This window comes from Cornus florida, unplaced genomic scaffold, assembly GCF_030987335.1.
Source record: "Cornus florida cultivar Cherokee Brave unplaced genomic scaffold, ASM3098733v1 CherokeeBrave_3.0.0_Hap2_Chr10, whole genome shotgun sequence".
NCBI classification, from domain to species: domain Eukaryota; kingdom Viridiplantae; phylum Streptophyta; class Magnoliopsida; order Cornales; family Cornaceae; genus Cornus; species Cornus florida.
Window position 1 is genome coordinate 93,439,903 of NW_026775580.1, and position 25,472 is coordinate 93,465,374.

At 32.7% G+C, this 25,472-nt stretch overlaps 2 protein-coding genes across 2 annotated transcripts; both read right to left on the reverse strand.

The window, feature by feature from the left end:
* Positions 1-3,329: 3,329 nt before the first annotated feature.
* On the reverse strand, positions 3,330-18,152 carry LOC132275919 (WD-40 repeat-containing protein MSI4-like). Its single transcript, XM_059777119.1, has 15 exons — positions 17,852-18,152; positions 17,394-17,457; positions 16,560-16,646; positions 16,376-16,438; positions 15,314-15,379; positions 15,078-15,152; positions 13,432-13,507; positions 12,853-13,039; positions 12,438-12,519; positions 11,159-11,232; positions 9,579-9,690; positions 9,363-9,437; positions 8,772-8,848; positions 3,805-3,904; positions 3,330-3,718 (listed from the first exon to the last, which is right to left on the reverse strand). Exons 1-15 carry the CDS (start codon positions 18,073-18,075, stop codon positions 3,614-3,616), a joined length of 1,467 nt encoding a protein of 488 aa, XP_059633102.1. The 5' UTR covers positions 18,076-18,152; the 3' UTR covers positions 3,330-3,613.
* Positions 18,153-19,427: 1,275 nt separating this feature from the next.
* Positions 19,428-24,481, reverse strand: LOC132275921 (uncharacterized). Its single transcript, XM_059777120.1, has 4 exons — positions 24,324-24,481; positions 24,132-24,238; positions 20,483-20,561; positions 19,428-20,376 (listed from the first exon to the last, which is right to left on the reverse strand). The coding sequence occupies exons 1-4, from the start codon at positions 24,324-24,326 to the stop codon at positions 20,329-20,331; spliced, it is 237 nt and encodes a 78-aa protein (XP_059633103.1). The 5' UTR covers positions 24,327-24,481; the 3' UTR covers positions 19,428-20,328.
* Positions 24,482-25,472: the final 991 nt, after the last annotated feature.

Sequence of the window (25,472 nt, forward strand, 5' to 3'; positions counted from 1 at the left end):
TTGCACTAATTTGTTGAAGTAAATTACCAAGTTTATTTATTTTAATTAGTAAATTCATGTAACAAATAATAAACTGGGATTCTTCACTTACTTATATGCATAAATAATTAATAAAAAAAAATTTAATTAACTAATTTATTATTACAAATCGGTATAAATGTCACTACTCTCTTCTCTTCTCTTTTCTTTTCTTTTTTTTTTTTTTTTTCTTTTCTAAGTATCACTACTCTTTTTTTTTTTTCTTTTTTCTTCTCTCATAATATTTTAAAATGACTCACTCATTCCTCCATACTCTAATTATTACGAAGTTGAAAAAGGACAATTTACACTATCCAACTTTTACCAGAAAAAGATTATTTAAAAAGCCTATGTTTTTCTTTTTAAACTCGTGATCTTCGAGTACAACATTATTATTTCATTCCTATTCGTGTTTTAATAGCTATTTAGTTATGAAATTTACTAAAATTAGGTGACATAAACATATACTAAGACTCATAATGCACTGTATATGAGATGAGGAAACTAGCTAATTTGCATAGATGATTAAAAAAAATCTTGTAAAGGTAAACCGAAATTAACATAGTATTCAATTGTTAAAATAATTCTTAAAACTTAAATATGATAAAGGAAACCATTTGTAATAGAAAATAGTGAATTAAGAGAATTTACTACTAGACTTGCTTAGCGTGCATAGGATCAAATTAAGCAAAGATGATGATAAGGGCTTAGTTCAAGAGGAATGTGTTCTCCTAAATGTTTGAGTAAGATAAATGATTAAGTGTAATTTATATTTATTACCGAAAAAGAAATTGTAATAGTTGGATTGATATTTAGATTTATTTGACCAAGGGATGATTTTAATGGATGAAATTTTTATTCATTTAGTGAAGTGGATAAACTTAAATTTGGATTCTATCGACTGCATCAAAGAATTAAAACTCACTCGATTATATAAATATTATTGAAAATTTACCTTTAACAATCATTTTCCTATGCTTAAAGATGAGAACATTGGGAAGTTATGATGTATAATTAAGGCCAAAGGAATGTTCCACAAAATGCAAGAAACAAAAAGAGATGTGTGTGTTAGTGTGTGTGTGTGTGTGTGAAGCATAAAGGGAATCCAAGTAATTAACCGACTTGTGTGTGTGTGTGTGTGTGTGTGTGTGTGAAAGCAATGAAGAATATTGGAGTAGAATGGTTTTCATACGTTAGTGACTATTACATATAACTTCTCTATTCCCAGAAGAATTACGGAGTACTAATTTACTATATCGATGTGACCATGTGATGGAGAAAAAGTTGTCACATAATGTGGTTTGAATTCAGAGAAGTTAATACACATAAGAATATAATATATATATATATATATATATATATATATATCATAACGTTTGGATCATGAAAGTTGCTTTCTCAAACATCTCCAAAACAGATAAGATATGAAAAAGTGTGTAGAAAGAGGGAAAAGTTGGAGTTGGACTCGGTTTCCACACGCAAAATTAATTAGCCATTTCCATCTCCAAGTTAGGATTCAATTAGATATTCCACTAATTCTGGAACTTTTGAGATTGCTATTTAAAATTTAAAAATCAATGAAAATGACAGCTCAATTAGCAATAAAATTGTTGAATTTGAGTATTAAACCCAAAAAAAAAAAAAAAAAAATTGTTGCTAAAGTTTGTGTTATACTTAATCAATTTTTAAAAATTTGAGGCGTGTAAAATGCCTGTGGCAACGTAGCGTTGATTAAAAAAATTAATTAATTATATTTTTAATTAGGTAAGTATGCACGCATATTCGTATATTTGCACACCATGAAACCTCTCTTTTAATGGAGAGGAGAGGTTGCATTGTGAGTGAGAGAATGTAGAAGGGCCAAGGGATACATCCGTGATTATGAAGAACTTTTGGGGAAATAAGTCTTTCCATGATTTCAAAGCTGGCTTGTACGTAATGTAATATATATAATATATTGGTCAAGATTGCGGACGTGGCATGGCAGTAACTACGACGTAGCAAACCTGTCAAATCCTTGACGTACGGTCACACAGAGAGGGCATTGTTCGCGCTGGCGGCGACAATTGATGGACCGCTGAGATATACCTATACATATATGTATGTAATATGTATGTATATATATATATATAGAGTGTCAGATATAGCCCACTCCGTATGTGGGGCCCACGTGAGACTAGGTAGAGGCGCGAACTCGGCATGTTGCAGAGTCAGAGATAGTGCTCCGTTTTTTTAATCATTATTAGGCACAGTGGGACTCAGAGCAGAGCAGAAAACGTGATTACCAGACTGCAAAATATCTATATGTATATATATATACACACACACACACGCTTGTAGTATAAAATAGTACTACTATTGTGGAAGCTACATTATACTGCATTTTTTTTAATAGGAGGTAAACCCGGTTTGGAGAAGAACAAAATTAGACCAAGAATGAACACAAAAACCAGTTCTCTTCGATGTGGGCCAAAGTTTTTTTTACTAAACAGAGAACTGTTTTGCATAATTTTTTTTTTTTTTTTTTTTTTTTTCCCATCAAAAGCTTGTTTCATCTGTACCAATTGGGGCACTATATCACATATATTGCATATTTTATATCCCTAAAGATTCTCTATGGCCTATTTGAATTATAAACATAAAAAATTTTACACAATTCAGGATTACAAAGCCCAATTAATCTCAAACGGGAATGAACCCAAAAAATAATGTGGGAGTAAATATGAATTTTATTAATAGTTTTGTTGACGATGGATTCTGCACAATCCGGATCTAATCTGACTCCATGAACAAAGAGAAGAAAAGGTGATCCTACAAACACTGGTGTTACTGGTGGAGTAGGCTTCGACGAACAAGTCAGTGTACAAAATAATCTCTGGAAAAATCAAAAAATTAAGTTAGGATCTATTACATACCTTAAGACGTTGATTAACCCCTTTCTTTATAAGGCTTAGGTCGGGATATAACGTATACTTACCGTCATCTTAATCTGTAGAGCCTATCTCAATCTTATAAAATAGTGCGTTAATTTAAGAACCTTTCCTGTCCGCGGGTATTTAAATTATACATCCATCAAGTTGGATCACAAAACCTCAATCACACAGGTATTAAAGCAGAAACAGGTATTAAAACAGGTATGAATTTTTAAATATATTTATAGTTATATAATTGATAAAAGCAAATTAACAAGGGTTAAAAAAACTGCATCGCATTTGTACTCCCAAACCATGTAATAAAATTTAGCATATAACTCAAGGTAACAGTAAAATCTCACCCAATCAAACATTAGCTTAGCAAGACAAGTAAGTGCGTAGCTCAAAACATTAGCATTTGGCTTGGGGTTCAATATAAAGGACAGTACATTACATCTGAAACGGCTATAAATTAAACAACCTTGTTTGTATAATATCTTCATCGACTTATAGTCCCGACCACATCTCAAACACCTAAATTAAACATTATTTCATCCTCTCTGCGTACCTACTTTTTTCTCTAAATAAATAAAAAGAGGAGCTAAATTCACACAATAAATAAATACACAACAGTTTACAATGATCGTTCAAGTATTGCAAATACACATGCGCTCTCTACTTTCTCAAGAAGATTTGGAAGTGCATGCAACTACATGAGTTTTAAAATTGTCGAGCTCAGTCAGAACCTCCTCTTCAGGCCTGTATATCAAATCATTCATGCGCCATATCTGAAAAACCATTATATAATGTTCAGTAAATCCAGTATCACTATATATATATATATATATATGTACTGTAAACATAGTTCTGGTACCTGTAGTGTCCCGCCCCCACCAGAGGTATCACAGTCATCAGATACACTAACAACGGTCCATGGATCAGATGCATTCCAATGAAAGTCAACTACTTTATCCCTGGATGCATGCAAAAAGAAGTACACACTTTTAGAATCAAACGCACGAATAAAATAGGATTTTAGCAGTCCAACTTTGAACAAAGTAGACAATTAACCAACATGCGTTGCATTTTTAAAACATGTCATTCATGAAAAAGAATTAACAAACAGCTTCTATTCATTTACTTTAAAGTAAAAGGGGAAGGGGAAAAAAAAACTTTGGAAACTATGGTTGATTAAATACAGCTGCAATCCCAAATTGACGAAGTATATTTAGATTTTGTGATGTATTAAAAATTTGCAGAATGCACCAGGTGTACAATAGAGTATGGTGACACAACCGACATTTACTCACAACAGACCTAACACAACAGGCAAGGGCAACCTCTTCCCTGCTGTTAGTAGATTCTCTAAAAGTAAATGCTAATAATTCTTCAAAAATATTGCTCCAAACAATTGGAAAATGATCTCCTTGTTCCTTTATTAACTTGTGCAAACTCCATGTAAAAATACTTGCAGCTAGGCATGTAGATGTAATGAATTTATCCTAGATCAGATGTGTTCATAATCTGATCTGTCAAGGAAAAAAAGTAATCCAATGATCCACTAAACTAATGCTATGTTTGGGGGCGGCAGCGAATCGGTGGCTTTGATTTGGAATTGGAAGAAATGTAGTTAAAATTTTGAACTAAGTTTTCTCCAATCCCAAATCCAAAGCACCGATTCGGTGCTTGTAATACCCCGATAATTTTAAAAGATTTATTAATTAGGATTAATTATTTTATTTTATTTTTCAATGATTTATTTTATTTTATTGAGTGCTAGATTAATTATCTTATTTTAATTAAGTTATATTTCGTGATTATGTATGATGATTGATTGTTTGTGTGGTTGATTATTGATTGAATTATTGGTGTGTTGATTTTATTAGTATTATATGACTTAGTTGTAAATTCTTGTTTGTTTATGTGCTTCATGTAATTAGTTATTTTAATTTCTGTATTTAATTAATTATCTTATTTATTTAAATTAATTGGATTGGGCTTAAGGAAAGTTGGACCAAAAGATGTGGTCTTGGGCTTGTATGAAACCTTATTGGGTTAATTAATGAAGGTCCGTGGTTATTTAATTATTTAAATGATCACTTTTGTATCAATTATATATATATATATATATATATATATATATATATAATTATATATAAATATAATTAATTAATAATTGTTATGGAAAGATATATATATAGATATATATTTATTGATATTTATAAGTATATATGATTTAATTAACTAATGAGTTAATTATGGAAGGAATATATATTTATATATAATATATGTTTATAGATATAAATTATTTAAAGGTTATTATTTTAATTCATAATACTAGTTGGAATAGGATTTGGAATTTAAGGTGTATAAAAATACACATAAAACTTTAGGGTTAAAGGTTTTACACGTTAGAAAAATAAAACAGAGAGAGAGAGAGAGGAAGAAGAAGGGCTGACAAGGAGGAGGTCGGATCTGAAAAGGAGGACGTCGGAATTGGAAGAGATAATTAAAGCTTGAAGCGTCGGTTTCGTTTCGAAACCTTCAGGCGAGTTTTCTCTATTTTTCCTCTTAGAACCTATAAGGATTTCATCTTAAGTATTAAGGCTCTAATTAAATTATTAATTTGGATTAATTAAAAGCATCAAGTTAATTTATTTTATTAAATTGTGTTTAGATATGATTATTTAAAAGTATGAATTATTATATATTTTTAATTTTGGATTATTGGATTTTATTTGTATATGTAGATGTTGGATATATATATTAAAATCAATGTATAGGTGGAACTATGACCTAAGGGGATTAATTTTGGTTTTTATATTTTCTGGAATTTTTCTGTACTTTTCAGAATATTTTTAGAATTTGTTTTGTAATTTTTTTATATTCTGGAATTTATTTTAGAATTATTTTTATTAAATTTTAAATTAATTCTATGCACTCTGTGTGAATCGGCGCATAAATCAGGAGATGGGTGATTCGAGGTATGATCTAGTGTGGTAGAATGCATAGTAAAAGGTTACATCACTGATCTAGGCCATTGGAATAGTTTAAATATAAGTGGAATGATTCGGTGCATTACGGTGTACATAAAAGAGTGCGCATGTGAATCTGGACCATGGATTAAGTTTGGTCAACAGAAGATTTATCTGGTGTGGGTGCATACATGTGAGCTCAAGTGAGCTAATCTGGTGTGGGTGCGTTTGTGTGAGCTCAAGTGAGCTAATTAAGTGTGGGCGCGCTCACAGTAGTGTTTGAGCTTAGCCAATTATTTTGTCTGTTTGTGACATAAAATTAAAACAGTCATAACTTAGTCATCTTAAATCGAAATTGGGTCATTCTTGAGCTCAAATTCAAGGATTTTTCGTCTTCTTTCCAATGGTACCAATTTCATTATCAGATTCCCATCCTACTAGGAGATATTTATGTTTTAGTGAGAAAGTGTCGGAAAACTATTTAAACCAATATGGAGTATTTAAAGGAAACTATTTCTGACATATTTAGTTGCACTAATTTGTGTAAATATAATAAATTAATAATTTGTTATGGAAGGAAGTGTATATATATATATATATATATATATATATATATGTATGTATGTATGTATGTATATTGATTTTAAATAATCAAGGATTATTAAAGAAGGTATTAAACACATATATACATTAAATAACATATGTGTAGGTATATATATATATAAATCATTTAAGATGATTAATATTATCATTCTTATTTGGCATATCTTAATAGGCTGGTTGTTAAATTAATGATATGCGTATAATATGCATGTGATGGCTATGTATGATTTAGCGTATTGTTAATTTTAAAGTTAATTCATGGTTAAAGTGTGGGCATGGATGAATTGTCAAATGATTAAATATATTACCTAAATATTTGTATGAATAGAATACATATATGGAAAGCATGGATGAATTGCTAATTAAATGTATGAATAAATATACCTGTGGAGGCATGGTTGAATTGCCAATGTATAAATACACATACACGGAGGCATGGTTGAATTGCCAATGTATAAATAAATATACTTATGGAGGCATGGTTGAATTGCCAATATATAAATAAAAATATTTACAATGGCATGGTTGATTTGCCAAAGCATAATTACGTTGTTATGTGTTAGATGATTAAAATATCATCTATGGTTGTTGTATGTATGGATTGGATTAGGGTTAGATATTCTTAAATGAGAATAGTTTAGTACTTACTGGTTAGTGTATTATTTTACATTAATAAAATAATATTGGGGAAGACGTGGATGATTTGTCAAAACTTGGATTTTGGATATGTGATTTAAACAATTAAAATCATTATCGGGTTGGGATTAAATAGAGTATTTCTTTTATTATAATTTGTTGTTTAAATGATTAGACAACTGACTAGGATGGGATTAAGGTCAAAGGAGTTTTTATAAAATGAAATGGTAGATTGGTCTAGGTATGAATATTATTTTAATAATTATTTAATAGGTATGAAAATTTAATAAACCTATTAATGGATGTGATTAGTATAGTATATATAATTATATATAGACATGTATATCGTGCTTTATTAAAGTTAAAACTTTATTAGGTTTGGTTTTGATCAGAGATGATCTGCTTATTGGTTTTCAGAGGTCTGGTAGAGTGAACTTGCTCGTAGGGTTTAACCCACGATTTATTTTTCAGGTTATTAGAGGTTCCAGTCTCGAGGTTGAGGATCCGCAGCTGGGAGACTGTCATTCGTCTATTCATCTTATGTACTTTTAAATAGTATTGGATTATTAGATAATGTTTAAGGGGTCCTTGAGTTGTGGGATTTCCGAATTGTAATTGTTGGAGAATCATTAAGTAATATTTATTTATTAGTTTTCTTCAGCGGTTTATTTATTCTTTATTATTCATCTTTGTATTCTGTGCTTGTTAAATACTTAAATTGTTTTGATATCCCTTGATTTTGTGCGCGGACTTGATCAATCCGTGTTCCGAAATCAGGGGGTATCACAGTGCTCCCAAACGCAACATAACCTTTGGTTCGTATCAGATGCTGTCAAGACGTGTTTTCAATCTGTTAATCTAACTCATAAGATCGAACAAGTTCTAGAAATTTTTTCACAGCCACCAGATCCAATTCACAAAGATGGACTATTTGAGAGAGGGAGAGTGAGAGTAAGAGAGAGAGCTTGAAGCACCTTGCCACTTAACACACTGGAAAAAGGAGCACGAAGCAGTCATAGTCAGCTAAACAAAGCCAGAAACATCTTTCGTTACTTTGCAGATGAAAGAGTAGGGGGCAGAGACAGTTTCCTTGAAGAAATCCTAACATCTATCTGACTGTGTCAATATAGTATACAATATTATATAAAATCTTTGTCCGAGCGCATCCAGTCGTATCAAAGCTCAACAGCAAGAACACTCAACAGATTCCATAAGTGGGGGATTACACATTTCAATTATTTTCTTTAAAGTTTTTTGTCATGGTCCTTGCTTTTCATGTCGTAACCCTTAAAAAATAAATAAAAAAACAAGATTTTTATGTATAACGAAGTAAGATACAAGATAGGTAAAAGTGAGGAAAAAGAAAAAGACAATCATCTAGAATGCATGTATACAATTCAGACCAAAGACTACATCAAATACGAATCATACGACTCAAATCATTTAAGGAGATACAAGATGAGAAAAAAGAAAGACATTAGAAAAAACATGATGGCATCACATATGAGAAGATAAGATCTTATCTATAGCAGATAGGCAAAAGCTCTCTCTATATATACCAGAATTGAAAGTGAAATGGTTAGGAAAAGGCTTTCTGAAATTGAGTTGCACCTAAGCAGTTACGAACCTGTGCCCAGCATGTTGGAAAAACAACCCTGGAGGAGAATTTGGTGTTCTTGTCCCATACTCTTTCTTTTTACCAACCTATAAAATGATGCAAGAAATGATTCAATTTTAAAATAATCACAGAGAGCAAAAAATTATACAAGTAGGAACTGCCTAATTGGTAACAGTTGCAATTAGGGAGCCCATCTATCAGTGACCGAGTTGTTTCACTATAGATATACAACAACCATGCATCAGTTCAGGAACCTTAGTCCTTCATTTGACAATGCTTACAAATAGAAGGGGAAAGTAAAAGAAAATGAAATGCTCTGAGGCACACCAAATGAGAATTCATACATATTCAACTCAGTTCAGTTCAATGAGGAATTTCCCAACTAATGCCGTACTGTCCAAGCCTCCAAGGTCATTATTTCCGTTACCACATTTTCCTTGCCATAAAAAATCATTCTAAATTTGGTTCCTCTTCCCCTTACATAAATACATTATCCTCATTGTAAGCCACGTCACTCTTCCTCGCGCACACACAAACGCACAAATGAGACAGAGGGAGGGAGGTAATGAAGATCTCATAATATAGAAGGATTAGCCAAACCTCCACGTAGTCCCAAATGTTTAAGAAACCATCCTCAGCTGAACTTCCAAATACAGATGACTTGTCTGGAGACCACTGAAATATAAATGGATAGTTTTGAGTTAAGGAAAGAAAAATAAAGGAAAAAGAAAATACTTTTGAGTATATGCGTACTTCACAACAATAAACATACATACATTAAAGTAAAATGAACAAGAGAAGGAACTTGCTTAATACCTGCACACAAAGTACAGCAGCTTTGTGACCTTCAAATTTATGAATAGGCGACCCCACTCCACCAGAAGTTAGATTTCGGCGATCAAACATTTTAACAGAATGATCTGCGGACCTGAAATAACATCATGGAAAAACAAAAAGCACCAAAAATTTCATGATCTCACGTGTGCAAACTATGAACCCCATCAAACCTTGAAGTATAACACTAGGGGTGGCAATTAGGTTGGTTTTGAATGGGCTAGTTATGAATAGGTTAGTAACCCGATACCAACCCGCCAATGGTGGGTCATGAATGGGTCAGGGCTCAAATGGGCAGGTCAACCCACTTCAACACACCCCCCCCCCCCCCCCCCCCCCCCCCCCTCTTTTTCCCCCTCGCAAAGCATAATAAAATAAATCTCTCTCAGGTTCAAACACGATTCAATCAGTAATCAATCTAGATAGCATAGGCCCTTGATAAAAAACCAAATAAAATAATAATAATAATGTCTATGCTAGTCTTGCGGTTGAACTACACCTGAGCAAAAGGATTTAGATAATATATTCCTAGTAGCACCCTCAATAGGGTTATATATTTAATTATATCATAATCATCATCATATTTAATCTCTCTTTCATCCTCAACTGTAATTGCTACATCTGGTGGTGCTGATGGACTTGACTTGCATATATAAATGTGTTTGTGTATATATATATATGCACAATTAATGTATCATCAGAATCAATAATGCATTTCAAAGTCTTGGTCGAAATTAAGTCACATACTGCCAAATGTTTGGGTTCATCTTCTGTTTGGTGCAGTATTCTGATAACAATTTTTCCTTTTTTAAAAAATTGAAAATCGGATAACTATATAAAAATCTATTTCGCTTAATTGACAATTTTTGAAAACTCAATTAAAAAACAAAGAACTGTCTTTTATAGTTATTTGATAATAGTTCTCAATTTTCTAAACTGTTGATAACTGTTTTAAAAAATTGAACCAAACAGGCCCTATATTTTTTTCAAAAATAAATAAATTAATATGCATAACAATTAATACATACAGAAATACATGCTGTAGAATTTAAGTGCTAAGAGGGCATATTGTGTGTTAAGAAGAATTAGGATATAAGTCAACAAGTAGAATATATATATATATATATATATATATATATAGTGAATCAAAATGCAAATGTTAGAAAATGGTAAAAACTCCTATTATAGATAGGAATTAGGATCTACTTAATAAGTAACAAGCATAACATATACGGTATATATTTAGTGAACCGAAATGCAAATGTTAGAAAATGATAAACATATAGACAGGAATTAAAGAGAGAGGGGGGGTGGGGGCTGACGAGTGGATGAGCGAGCCTTAGGATTTTTTTGAGCGGGTTAAGATGGATACCCATACTTAACCCACCGTTGACCCGTTAATTGTAATGGGTACCCAATTTTTACCCATTAATTACCCACTCATTTAAATTGGGCACCCAAATGATCTAATTTTAGTGGGCGGGCTTGGGCGGTTTAATGGGTTTGGGTATAAATTGCGACCCCTATATAACACCATCAAGAAAATAAGAAATGGCGTATACCCAGTTAGAATAAAGTTTCCGTCATGAGGATTCCAATCAACACAGTGAACATCAGCATCATGTGCCTTTGCAACCTATTCACCAAAAACGAACAGTTAGTAAACATCACATTCAGAAGCTGAGATTCTACCTTGGAAGAAAAGACAAATTCAAGAATTGTCAGAACAGGTAAACATGACAAAAGATTTGAATCAACGAGAATTAGGAACACTACACTGATGCAACAAAGTAAAATTGAAATGAAAGACAAGTCGCTGCTGGGAAAAAACTTTACAGTTCAGACAAATTACACCCTCCAGCCAATTTATAAAATTATTTATATATATATAAAGAAAGAGAGAGAGAGGAGCACAACACAAAGATTTTTAACTTGCTCTCACAACAGTACGGTAATTCTGAAGACAAATTAGCTCAAATTCGAAGTTCCAAGTCATTTAGCATCAATCTGAACATAAAGATAAATGTAACAAGGCACGATATTTTTATCATAATGAAAGACAAGTCGCTGTTAGGAATAAACTTTACAGTTCAGACACATTACACCCTCCAGCCAATTTATAAAATTATTTATATATATATATATATATATATATAAAGAAAGAGAGAGAGAGAGGAGCACAACACAAAGATTTTTAACTTGCTCTCACAACAGTACAGTAATTCTGAAGACAAATTAGCTCGCTCAAATTCGATGTTCCAAGTCATTTAGCATCAATCTGAACATAAAGATAAATGTAACAAGGCACAATATTTTTATCATAATGGAACTGCGACAACCATGACTCCATGGAATTTTTTTATAATTTGCAAGTATATATAACTTTCATTATAAATGACAATAGGCAAAATTATTTTTCTTTTTCAAGAAAAAGTGTTTTCTTCTGTGAAATCCCCCCCCCCCCCCCCCCCCCCCCCCCCCCCACCCCCAAAAAAAAAAAAAAAAAAACTAAATTATTATAATGTGTCACCATCAGTATGTTCTTAAGTTGCAGGTTTCAAAATGGTTGAACCTTCCAGAATGTACAACCAACCTTCCATATAGACATTGGTTTACATCCCTTGTTGAATACAATTCCCAGCAATAAAGGTATAATTCTTGAGCAATTCAATGGATGGCTTAAAGGCTTGAAGCTTTGTGCCGAACGCAAATATATTGCTTATTTCTAGAGCCATACTTACAAATTAATCCTCAGGTAATATGTGTTTCCATGGATACAACGAGGTTCATTATCCAAAGGAAAAAGTAAGCTAGCAAGCAATTAAAAGTGGGAGGTGTCACCTTCACAACTGGGCTAACGCCAACTCGTGCATCCCATAGTATAAGGCAAGAATCATCACCTACACTACAAAACTCCTGTGGACTTCATCAATAACAAAAATTGTCAGAAACAGAAGATCCCACCAAAAACCAAGAAACTACATAATATGCTGCAAATACTGCAGATGGAAAAGTAAAAAGAATTGAGATAAATTGGAACAAATTTCACCTAGCATTTTCTTAAAATATTTTAGAAAGAGTGCAGAAGTCAGCAGATACGATATCAAGATAATTTTTTTTAATCAAAGTACCTGAAGAAAAGAAATCATGCCTAACATCCTGGCATGCCCATCAGAAGGCATGAGACAGTTATAGTGCACAGAACTGAAAAACCAGATCAGCTACATGATCGAAACTATCCAACCAGATCAGTTACCTTGATGGACAGAACTGCACATCTTCAACAGTATCCTCATGCCCATGGAAGATCCCTCGTGGTCCAATAGAAGGGTTATCAGTAGCTTTAATGATTGATCCAGTAGATCCTGTAGACTTGGGTACATCTGCGTTTAATGTTGATATATGATCATGGATGCTCCACAAAACCACAGACTTGTCCTTCCCTGTCATAAATTCTCCTTATTCAGAAGGGTAATAATAATGAATTAATCCCATTGCAAACCAGCGGGAAAAAGAAAATTCTAGAAAAGAAGAGATACAAACACACTTTAAAACTCGATATAATGTGAATGAATACAGCATTCACCTAAAATCATTAGACATTAACATACAATATCAAATTTCCATTTATATGTAACCGAAACTTCAAACAGAAAATAAACAAGCTTTTTTTAGTGTTCCAAATCCTGTAAGAGGAAAGGCATATATAATTAACTATAAAATTCTCATTTTTTTGCACTACCATTTGATATAAAACAGAATACACTTATGATATATAGTTAGAGTTTGAAGAATTAGATCATTAATAAAATGAAAATTACAAGAACTTTTCAACCTCCAGAGAGCACAAAGGGTTCAGTAGGGCACATTGCAAGAGCAAATTCTGCATTTTCTTGATGTCCAGTCAATACCTGCAGAAGGAAAAATTCTGTTAATGGGGCATAATTCCATGAAAATACATGCACATCAAGTGAGCCATAGAATGATGGTTCTACAAAACAGATGAAATTGATCGCTGATAAGGTATCCCATAGGCCTGCAAACTTCTGTAGCAATTCATACAGATCTTTGGTGCAATAATATTGGGGAAACAAATGTACGGGACCATTTACAATACCACCGGGTAAGGTTGTTGATGGGCATATTGTCATGTAATTTCTTGTGATGTTCTATATCGAGAATTCCCTCTTAGTTATTCTAAGAAAGTGGCATTATGTCATTGAGCTTTTAAGTTACAAAAATGTTGCATGTATCAGTTCATATCCTTCAAGTTTATATAAAATACATGTCTACCCATAAATAATTACAGATATCAATAGAGTACTTTTCTCAAGACATGTATAAATACTAACTACCATCTGATTTACCAAATTTGACACAAAAAGCATATAACAGCCCATCCTTTTCCCAGAGAGACTCAGCCATTAGCAAGAAACGATGCTCCTTCTGCAGTGAGAAGGATCTTATACACCATTTTATTTCAGATTTCTATTTATGATGAGAAATAAAAGCCAGATGCAGGAGGAATCCACCAAATCTTTGCTACATCCTTCCTCAGCTGGGGCTTGTTTCAACAAAAAAAAATTCACAGATGTGGAGAAAATTTTCAGAAGAATATTTTCTTGGGATAAAGAATGACAATTGTTAAAGGAAAATAAGCTTCTCAAAAAAGATTCAGAGAATAAAACACATTCCAATTTTACTGTAGCAATTTAGAGTAACATTAAAATGTGCTGATTTATAAACAACATAAAGATATCTCAATTAGAGCCCACTTGTTCTGAAATTATTCATTTGTCGAGATGGATACCAAGATTATCTTCTTTTTTATCAAATAAGTACTCACACACGCTTTGCCCATGCAAGCCTCCCCTCCTCTGAGGATGGGGAGGTTATACCACTGGGGTAGAGGCCCTTTGGTACACCAGGAATATCTTGATATATAATAATATAAGTTTGTACTATAAAAAGGTCAATAATTTGACAATCCCCACTAATCTACTACTGAGAGAGGGGACATGCACATGTCAGGGTTGCACGAGAGAGAGAGAGAGAGATCCTCCCAGTTATCTAAATACAAGAGAAATAATAATCTTATTCGAAATATAATTCCAAAACCATTATCTCCTCTTCATCAATGTCCTTAAAATCTTTATAATAAATAAAAACTAGCATTTACTCACCTATAATTGATAAACTTATAGCAACTGAAAAAAGAACTGGTTAAATTATAAAAGATTCTTACCATTTTTTATGTTTTCTAATTCACAAGAGAGCAATTATTTATTGCTGGTTTTAGTTTTAAAAAGCAGTCAAGTGATCCTTTGGCATGTACTTGTGAAGTCAAGTAATTGTAAAAATCGCTGTGATAGATACCCTTTTTTTTAATTAGTTGAAAAAGAAAAAAGCACGCAAAAACATAACCAGGACAAAATACCGTACAAACAATTACTATGCTTATTGTCTAGCAAAAGAACACACCAAATCTGGACGAGAATCGGCAGCTCCAAGGACAGCATGACGATTAGGTTGGGCTTCAATGTCCCAAATGAGAACCTGATTCAATGTTGTCAAATTAGGTGAAACTTTTTTCTGATAAGTATTACATTAGGTAAAATTTTATTTTTTAATCAATTACACCAAGAACAAAAGAGAGCAAGTCCTAAGAATCCTTTCTTCCAAATTAAATTCCATAAAACATTGATTTAATCACTTACTTCGGGACAGTCAGTATGGGTTGCCACAATATTATTGTTTTGTGGAAGTTCCCTTATTCTGTTCACCTGCAACAGGATGATTATAGCAACAAACATTAATCAAATAGATAATAAGAAATCACCCCTCTTGTAGTCTACTACGTCATAAAAATTGAGTAGGGAATATTTCAATGAACTTATGACACAAAATATGAGCCAAAGGTATCAAGAGTGAAAGCAATGAATATCCTTTTCACTTTTACATACATTAAGCATAAGTTTAATTTTTAAACCACATCAAAATTATAATCGAACTAAAGTTGGTCAATCAATAGCTTGCAAAACCAGCGAATCATTATCACAATAATTACACTTTAAATGATATTCTAGCATTTCCACTCCTACAATCATCAGTACAATTGCAGAGATCCCATGTAAGACCACTACTTCACTTTCTTTTGTCTTAGCAACCATTATTTCAATAACAAAGCAACAAATTAAAATTTCACCATAAAGTTCAAACAACAAAAAACCAGTTAAACTCTAAAAGAGCTTGCATAATTAATAAATAAATATATAAACATAAAAATAAAAAATAAAAATTGGTTTGTAGCTTTAGCGAGAAAGATCAAACTGTTTGTTTGTTAAAATCTAGAGATATTTGGTAGCAAAAAGAGAGGGAGGCAATTCTAATATACTTCAACCCTAAAGCCCTTGAAAGGGAATCACGTAGATTATTTGGGAAAATGTATAAAATAAAGGGTAAATTGCAACTAGAAATAACCCCTGAACTTTTACAAATGTGCAAATCAGTCCAAGCCGTCAGATAGCCATTAGTAAAGATATAAAATACCAAAAATGACCTTCGTTGAACGACATCGTTTTATCAAAACAAATTGACAATTTATTCAGGCAATAAAATTTTGACACATATGCTTAAGTAATGTTAGTAGAAAACCCACTTTTTTATTATTCAATCCATTTCTTCTACGCTAGAGCCAATACGCCTCTCTTCAAGTTTGTTGTTTGTGCATAGGGATGTCGATCATTTGTTTTTATGAGTTTTGAGTATGTAGACCATACCTCCCCCGGATGTATTATAGTTTTGTACTTCTTCACAAATGGCGAGCGTGCTTCTTCATTGAACTGGAAAATCATGCCATTATAGTCAGAAGAAATCAGAGCAACATGCAAAAGCTCATGATTATCAAAGAACAATGAAAAAGAAAAACAACAAAAGTAAAATATCATATAAATACAAAATAACCTGTGATATGTGCTCTGGAGCTGCCACCCTAGGTTTGACAACTTCACAATTTGCAATGACCAGAGTATTTGGAACAGTACGATCAGTCTGGCAAACAAAAGAGAAAAATTAGAGAGAGAAAAGAGGCAGATAAACTTGTAAAGTACAAGGCATGTTCATGGAGATTCATGGGATCCGTATTACAATATTTCTCAACAAAAGGGCACGTTAGTGCCAGTTCCATGCATAAATACACAGGCAGAAAAAATTAGCTTCATTACAACAATGATAAGAAAAGAAGGGAGATAATAGGTCCAAAAGATCATACCCTAGCATAGATTTAAATAAATAAAAAGAAAGATAATGACGAGCCATATGAAAGGAAAAAATTGCATAAGACTAATGAAATTTGATTATGTTGTGTGTGTTGCATACTTGCATACGTTACTGAATGAGCTTGTTGAAGTTCCACTTCCTAGGATAATTAAAAAAAGTACAAAAAATTTATAGAAGATACTCGGATATGATTAGAAAATAACTTTTTGCTACAATATGTACAATAAATTTTTTTTTTTAATAGAGTAATATATAAACTAGAAAAACAAAAGGATAGTGAAAAAAAGGATAAGATATTTCTTCCAACAATGCTTACACTTCCTTTTGGTCTCTCTCAACAAAGGTCAACAACAATTAATTCAAACAAAACTACGCACTGCTATTATATCTAATGCAACTACAAAATATATGAACCAAAAAGCATACAACATAATGATATAAAAATAAAAATAATAATAATAGGATTCCACAAACACATTGACAAGCAAACTCTTGAAATTATAGATATGAAGAGCTTGCCTGTTCAGAGAGGTATAGACGTTGTCGATTCTTGTATTTCCCTTGCTCAAGTTGTGGACCCCATCTAGCCTCACAGGAAAATCAAATCCATTATCAAAAGCAACAATATAGAACACTAATCAAACAAAAGAAATTTCCCAATAACCAGCTTCATGTCAAAACCAAAACATAAGTTCAACAATCCAAAATCACCCAAAGAAAAGGTCGATTTGGTCATAATTCAGTATGTATATGTGTGTGTTTGTGCATATGAATTCAGATTTTATCTATATGAAACAATTGAAACAGCTGAAAGCTAATCTAGAGATGTCTAGATGGTAAAATTCATCAAGATCCGAGCTTGAAAACACAATGTCTACTACTAACCATTTGAAGACATAAACAAATTAAAAAAAAAAACCCTAGGCTGGTATATATAGAAAATGCACATATAGATACATATGTGTGTGAAATGTTACCGGCAAGAGAGAGAGGGCCAGACGAGATTGTGATTAGTGAGCCAGTCATAGAGCAGTGGAACAATAGACTTCCACTGAAGGTACTTCTCATCAACCGCCGACTTCTTCTCACCTTTCTCTCTCATCTTCTGCTCTTTGGTTGCTTCTCTCTCTACCTCTTCCTCGTTTTTCGATTTTTTGGGTTTCCTCCCTCTCTTTCTTGGCAACGTTGATGATGTTTCCATGGATTTGGACTATAGGAGGCTCACCGCTACTCACAGTTAAACCCTCGTATAGCTCAATAACACTTGCACCTACCTCTGTGCACTGTAGTGAGTAGCGAGTACTGTGACTCAACCGAGTCGAAACAGGTTAGAGATATTATTACAACATTGAAATTGAAATTAAAATTTGTAAAATTTGACAAAAAAAAATAATTAAGAAAATTAAAATTCCATGCAAAATTTATTACAAATTTTGAATTAAATTTTTTAAAATTTAAAATTCAAGTGACCCATTCAAATTGTTTTTTTTAGGGAGAAGAAAAATAAAATAAAAAAGAGTAATAAATTGATTTTTTTAAAAACTCTTAGACTATATTCACAAACATGAAAAAAAAAAAAAAAAAAAAAAAAGACACTATTTTCATTAATAAAACTAAAAAACTTAATAGCTTAATGAATTTGTGAATTTTCTACTCTTTTATGAATCAAAACTTTTATTTTTGAAAAATTGAAGCACACGAAGTCTAAATTATACATCTCCACCAAGGGTAGTTTACTCTTCTTCGCATCTTCATTTCATTTCACTAAATCTGATAGACAATCTCAATTTTCGTATTTTTTGAAAATTATCCATAGAATTTTCTCCCTAAATGGTTTCTATTTTGCCTCTTAAAAAAAAATAATAAATAAAATAAAAAATACTCCACCATGTATACTTTTGCCCTGTACGTTACCATCAGCCTATTTACTTTTTGTGATTTCTCGCTGCAACATTTTCTTGTATTGGTCAAACATCACATCGCGCTTTATTGGGTGTACAACATCTAGTGAGCTATTAAAATTTAGAACTTGTTTGACGGGCTTTCTATAGTCTCAAAATGAATTTTTAAACTCAAAAAGCATCCAAAAAGCCTTTCGCCAAAAATAAGGAACATTTGATGATATTTCTGAAAATTGAACTTCTAAAATTCTTAATTTTTTTTTAATTTTAATACTAATTTACCTTAGTCTATTATCTTAAGAAGAGTTTTGTTTCACATCGATTATTGATTGAAAAATTATTGAATATATATGAATATATGAATTGAGTAATGCCACAACTTAATAATTTTTAAATCTCACAAGATTAGTCTATTATCTTAAGAAGAGTTTTGTTCCACATGAATTATTGATTGAAAAATTATTAAATATATATGAATATATGAATTGAGTAGTACTACAACTAAATAATTTTTAAATCTCACAGGAGAACATTCAGGAGGTTGTTGTACAGCAGAAAAATAACGCATATTTCCATACTTTATTGTGAAATTCTTTTCTCTTGCTTCACTAACTCGTCGGTGGTACTTTATATCTCATGACAAGGTTTGCCCTTTCTTCTTTCTTTTTTTTTTTTTTTTTAACGCAAGAAACTCAACCAAAACTTAAACCCCCAACCTTCCAATTTGAAAGATATAATAAATAAAAAATAAAAAACCACCAAGCCACCATTCTTAGCATATTGCAATTGAAACAAGACTCCGCCATTACACACAATTGGATGTAGCAATGTGTTATAATATCTGAACTTAACATTTAAGTTCAACTGGTATAAAGTAATGGCAATTTAAGCTGCAGTGCTTAACACATAGATTGAGCCACTAGAATTTCTTGCAAGACTCACAGATCCAACTGCCCATTGGTCAATTTCTTTTTTCCTTGACACATTCATTTGTCAGGGGACTCGAAACACTCACCTTTCACTCTAAAAAGTCCAAATATGACATACCCCATATTCATTCTTGAAAATCCTCTATTTCCTATAATAATAATAATAACAATAAAAGAAAAAGAAAAAGAGCATTCTTGAAAATCCTCATAATGGCAATCTGCAAACCAAACGGATCCAACGCCTCCAGGCCGCCAACACATTAAACAACCCTAATTGAGAAACAACAATGAATCATAGCGCAGGCATTAAAAGCACAGCATAATGAGAAGCGACAATGCCCCCAAGATCCACCTACTTTTTATTTTGCATATAGCTAGCATTTAGGTTGGTCAAGCCAAAATCCACTACTGATCTGGGAGTCGAACCCAAATACAAGATATTCTCATTAATTTTTTGCAATATTTCATTTGCCGCAACGAACCGTATCATGTGATAAAGTAAAGTTTGCACTCAAATAATAATTCATAAGAAGTTCTAACTGATGATATTTCAAAGCTATAATCCTTCATTCATGCAAAACCCATCATGTTCAGCGGAATTGTAACTGGTTCAATGTGTAGAAATCAAACATAAACACCACATGCAAGAAGCAAGAATAAGGATCCAAAACCCTGCACCAAGGAAATCAAAGTGCATCAGCAAAAAATTTTAAAATAAAAATTTGAAGAACCAATGAATATAAAGTTCCAACATAGGAATGAAGATACTTGAACTTACCAAGAAGACAGACGCAACTGTTCCTGTCATGAGCTCCTTAGCAAGGCTGCGGTTTTTCCTAGAAGAGGTTGCTTCATATCTGCAACATAAATTTAATGCTGTTATTAGATCATAACTTCAAAAAATGCCACTAGACGTGAAAGCTAACAGACATTGATGTCCTGAAAGGTAAAATATTTTGCATTCTAAAATCAATGATGCTACCATATGATTTTAGACAGTCAAAAGTTTACACTAGCTCATTGAAATTTGAGCAGAAGATTAACAATATCCAACTCATCCCCGCGGTAAGTTCTTAGCCAGGAAATGAAAGTCTCAGATCATGTGTAAAGCAGCATGACACAAAAAAAAAAAATTCATTTTCAGTAAATAAAATTAGCATAGCTAACAGCTTATCAGTATCAGACGTTTTTACTTGACTCCCACAAAATTCAAATCAATTGGAGAAGCATCAAAAGTTCCCCGCCTGTGAGGATTATGTTACTTTAACACTATAAATCAAGCCAACAACCAATACGTTAGACTACACATACAGAATATCTTCTCCCTTTTAATAAATAAATACTGCTGCATTATTCACTACAATCATAAGAACCAGTTCATCATTTGATCACGATGTTTGTTCTCAACATTTGACTCAACAACTCAGATTGTTTATAAGAATCCAATTCTACTAGTCTACTTGATGTAGGGCCATATATTTTGCTTAATGATCCTTCATGTCTCTCTCACACCTTGCCCTCACAAGGTGTCCACAACATCAGGTGACCCCCTGAATGTGGGTCACAGTGTAGAAGAAAATCTACACTCAGAAGCCATTTCACCCAGGAGTGCAATGAATGTAATTATAGCCCAAGCCAGTTAACTGTGCCTCAGCTGTATTGTTGTTATTCATCATTATCTTTTCGATAGGTAAGCAGGACAAAGCTGGATTATTTTGAACTTATAGAAAACCCAAAGTATTATGACAGGTCAACCATCAGCAATAGAAGCAGGCTTGGAAGCAAAAGGTTTATATGGGATATATTATAAATAACTATATATATATATATATATATATCACTATCAGTGTGCCTTCCATATTTCCCTTTTAGACAAGCATGAAGAGAAAAAAGAAGCAAGAGTTTAGTGCTCTACCTGATATATTCAAAGCTAACTTGGTACCTTTTGCAGTAGATATTTAGAAACTTGGAATTATATACCACTGAAACATAGTTGATACCAAACAAAAATCCCTAAAGGGACTGGAAGTACCAAAAACCTTATCCTTAAAGTCAAAAAATATAAATAAATAAATAAAAAGAAGAGGAGGAAGAAGAAGAAGAAAGAAAGTGAAAAACATGGAGACAAACCTATGTCGTTGTCTCAAAAAGGCAAAGATAAGCTCCCAAACTATAGAATGCCTCTTCTATGACTCATATCTATCACCTGACAATATTTGCCACCTCATCCAGAAAAGGGATCCACCCAACCCATTAAATCCCCAAAAGGAAACCTTGAGTTTATCACCAATAGAATCAATATCAGACACTTATCCACAAAAAGCGTCCTACCACTAAAACCATCAAATTATGCATCTATAATACCCCTCCAAAGAAAAAGAGAATGAAGGAGATCAAGAAGTGTAGCTTAACTAATCTTGATCACCTTGAATAATTTAAAGCAAGTCGAAATGCACTATATGGAATTAAAAAGACAAACAATGGTGGTGATGATTTATGGCCGATTCTACTATTTTTACAAATAATGGAAGTGGAAACCTCTAGTCGAGTGTGGTTTTAATATTAGCTCCACATGAGGCAATGGCAAGGCCAGATGGTGTTATGCTTCTTTCTAGAGCAATTTACAGGTGTTTACTGGTAGTAGACACTCATTACTCACATTAGGGCTTTAAACTTTAATGGCAACTTAAAAAATTAGTTCAGATAATCCAGAGAAGGTGAAGAATTTGGCAAACAAACAGAACAAATAGAGCGCACATGGAAAAAAATAGATAAAGTTCCACTTCCAGTATCAAATTCTAAATTCTTGAAGAATATATGAGAAACTAATTCCACCAAAATAAAGGAGAAATGTATATTCTTTTGACACCATATTTTTGGGATAGCAGAGAATTGAATTTCCAGATACTCTGCTAGTAAACAAGGCGCATAAATCAACAATGAAACACACCAACAAGAATGGATGAATAGAAGTGACCAATGGGAAGTTGGTTAAGATGGTTTGGTTATTCCATTGAAGGCCAATGGTTGCACAAGTAAGATATGATATGGTTCCAGTTGAAATCAAATGAAAAACAAGGAAAGCCATAACGAGAGTAAGTCATGGTTTGAGATAAAAAAAATGTTACCCACGATTTACAATGAGACCGGCACCCAGACAACCAAGACAGCTCAAGAGGACTAGCCAACTAATCTACTGAATTCAACTTAAACATGTGACACATTGCTCGTTGGAATACATGTACTAGCCGATAAGGATCTCATATTATTATCATACATTTCATATTTCTCCAATGACAAGAAGCAGCAAGAGTGTTAGGTTACTTGGAAAACGTTCCAAGCCATTTCAAACTACAGGCCTATTCTATAAGGCAGAAGCCATGGCAACAATTTCTAAACCATGCTGGCCCTTGCACACCACCTTTCATTCCATTGTCAAGTTCACTTCCTCTTGAAGCCTTGCAGGAAAAATTAAAGGTCTGCACCATAAAAAATATTTCAACTACAGGTGGGATGTGTTTGGCTATAACATAATCGACAACCAGACGAACTGAATTCATAATTCAATATAAAGTGGACGCACAAAGTATTACATGTTGTTGATAAATAAGATTGTGTAAAGAAGCGTTCAAAAGGGGACTGCATCCCTCCAAAGCTACACAAGGCCAAATAGGGCCTCTGATCTCTCAAAGAGACTAAAAAGTCAACTACCTCATCCGAGATTTTACAATTTCTCCTTATAACCCAACGAAAAAGAGAATTAATAATGGAGAACTTCAGCCCACCGATGGGAGTCTCCTTCCCTTCAAAGGATCTCCTATATCTTTCAAGCCATAAACACCACCAGACGTGCACAGGCGTGACCCTCCAGAAATCACGAGCTTGGGGCCCCCGCTATACAACCTCTCAAGCCTCTAGAAGACCGACCTGGGCATAACCCACTGAACCCAGACAAACCCAACATCAAAGCCCAGCAATCCCAAGCCACTGGGCAACATAAAAGAAGATGATTAACCATTTCCTCGTCTCTCTTGCACATACAACAACAATTGACCACAACTTGTCTCCTCCTCTTAAGATTATCCTGGGTCAAGAATCAAGAATTTCCCCAACACATTCGCATATAGTATTACATGAAAATAAGAATCATATTCCAACCATACAACAATGCACATGGATCCACTTCTCATTCACCAAATCCTCCTGATACTTACCTTCCAGACAGATCAAAATGACAATATACCCAATTCGCTTGATTGAAATTAAAATCTATAAAATTCTCAAATACACTTGAATTAAACAGCTTGTAATTGTTCTAAAAAAAAACACGCAAAAACCATTCTGGATCAGATCATTTCATGAAAACACAAAAAAAAGGGTGCCTTATTTTAAAAATCACAGAAAGTGTTTTGGATCAGGTTGCTTACATGAAGAAAGAAGCAGTGAGTACAAGGCCGATCAATAGCATGAAGACAGATAGGGTTGGGTACCAGACATCAGGGACGGGGCTCGAGATTGCTTTCACTGACGTAGCCTTCAAAACGAAAACACAAAAATTAGCTGAAATTTTTTGAAAAACAGAAACAGCAATTTTGGGAGAAAGTTCGGAAATTTGGTACCATTTTGTGATGAAGCAATTGATAGATCTTGGCCTCGCCTTCTCTGCTGTGTTATCTGAGGACCGAAACGCACAAGTCCTACGCACTACTTTATGACTCTTGTGATATTCAGTACTCCGGCAGTTCATTAAGGTCCATGGTTCTCTCGCCTAGACTTTTCTTCGACCGTTCAATGTTAGCAAATCTTAAAAGGCCCGGCTTTGACCGCGTGATGGAGAAAAAAAAAAACCCTGAATTATTATTATCCTTTTGCAAATAATTTACATGAAATACAACCTGCCTCCTAAACTAATGATTTATTATAATTAAAGACAAATTCATCATAAAAAAACTATTTTACCCTTCTCATTAAATTTTTATTTTTTATTAAATTATTTTTATTTTCTTCGTTTAAATCTTAATTTACTTTTATTTTATTATTAGTATCAATTTAACAAAATAATGAAAAAAATTCAAATAGAGTTCGTAACTATCATTATTTAAATGATTAACTTATTATTAAAATTTGATCCTTAATTTTACCTCAGTTAAAAGATGTACATAGACCTGACTAATGTTAAAAATACTTGAGCTTCGTAAGTTTCTTTTTTACTGAAAATAATTCTTAAGCAAAATTCTCAAACTTATTTATAGCCCTTTAATATAGTGAATAAAACTCACACTTGAATTTACTCACTGTATCAAGCGAATAAAAAGTATCATTACAATGATATCATTAATCTCTTGTCTTTTTTCTTTTTCTTTTTTCTTTCTCCACATTTTTTTTTCTATTTTTTTTTTTTTTCATCACTGTTAAGAATTGCAGTAATATTTACTCCGTATTAACATTGAGCCAAGTACACAAAAAAGAATCTAAGTACCATCATCATTATTATTTTTATTAATGTAAGAACAATTTTATTTGGATTGTGCACCACTATTGAAGTCCCTGTAATGCTCAAAACAAAATTTCAAAGAATGGAACACTTCTCAAACCTTACAATTCCTCAATAGACATGAAATGGATCTAATTTGACTAGAGAATATACACATTCAAAAGTATTTTGATTTTGTTTAGACTAATTTTTAAATCCGAATTTAGAAGCGATCAAAATATGAATACGAATCAACAATAGGTCCATAGGTATAAATGTATTAGTACGGCATTAA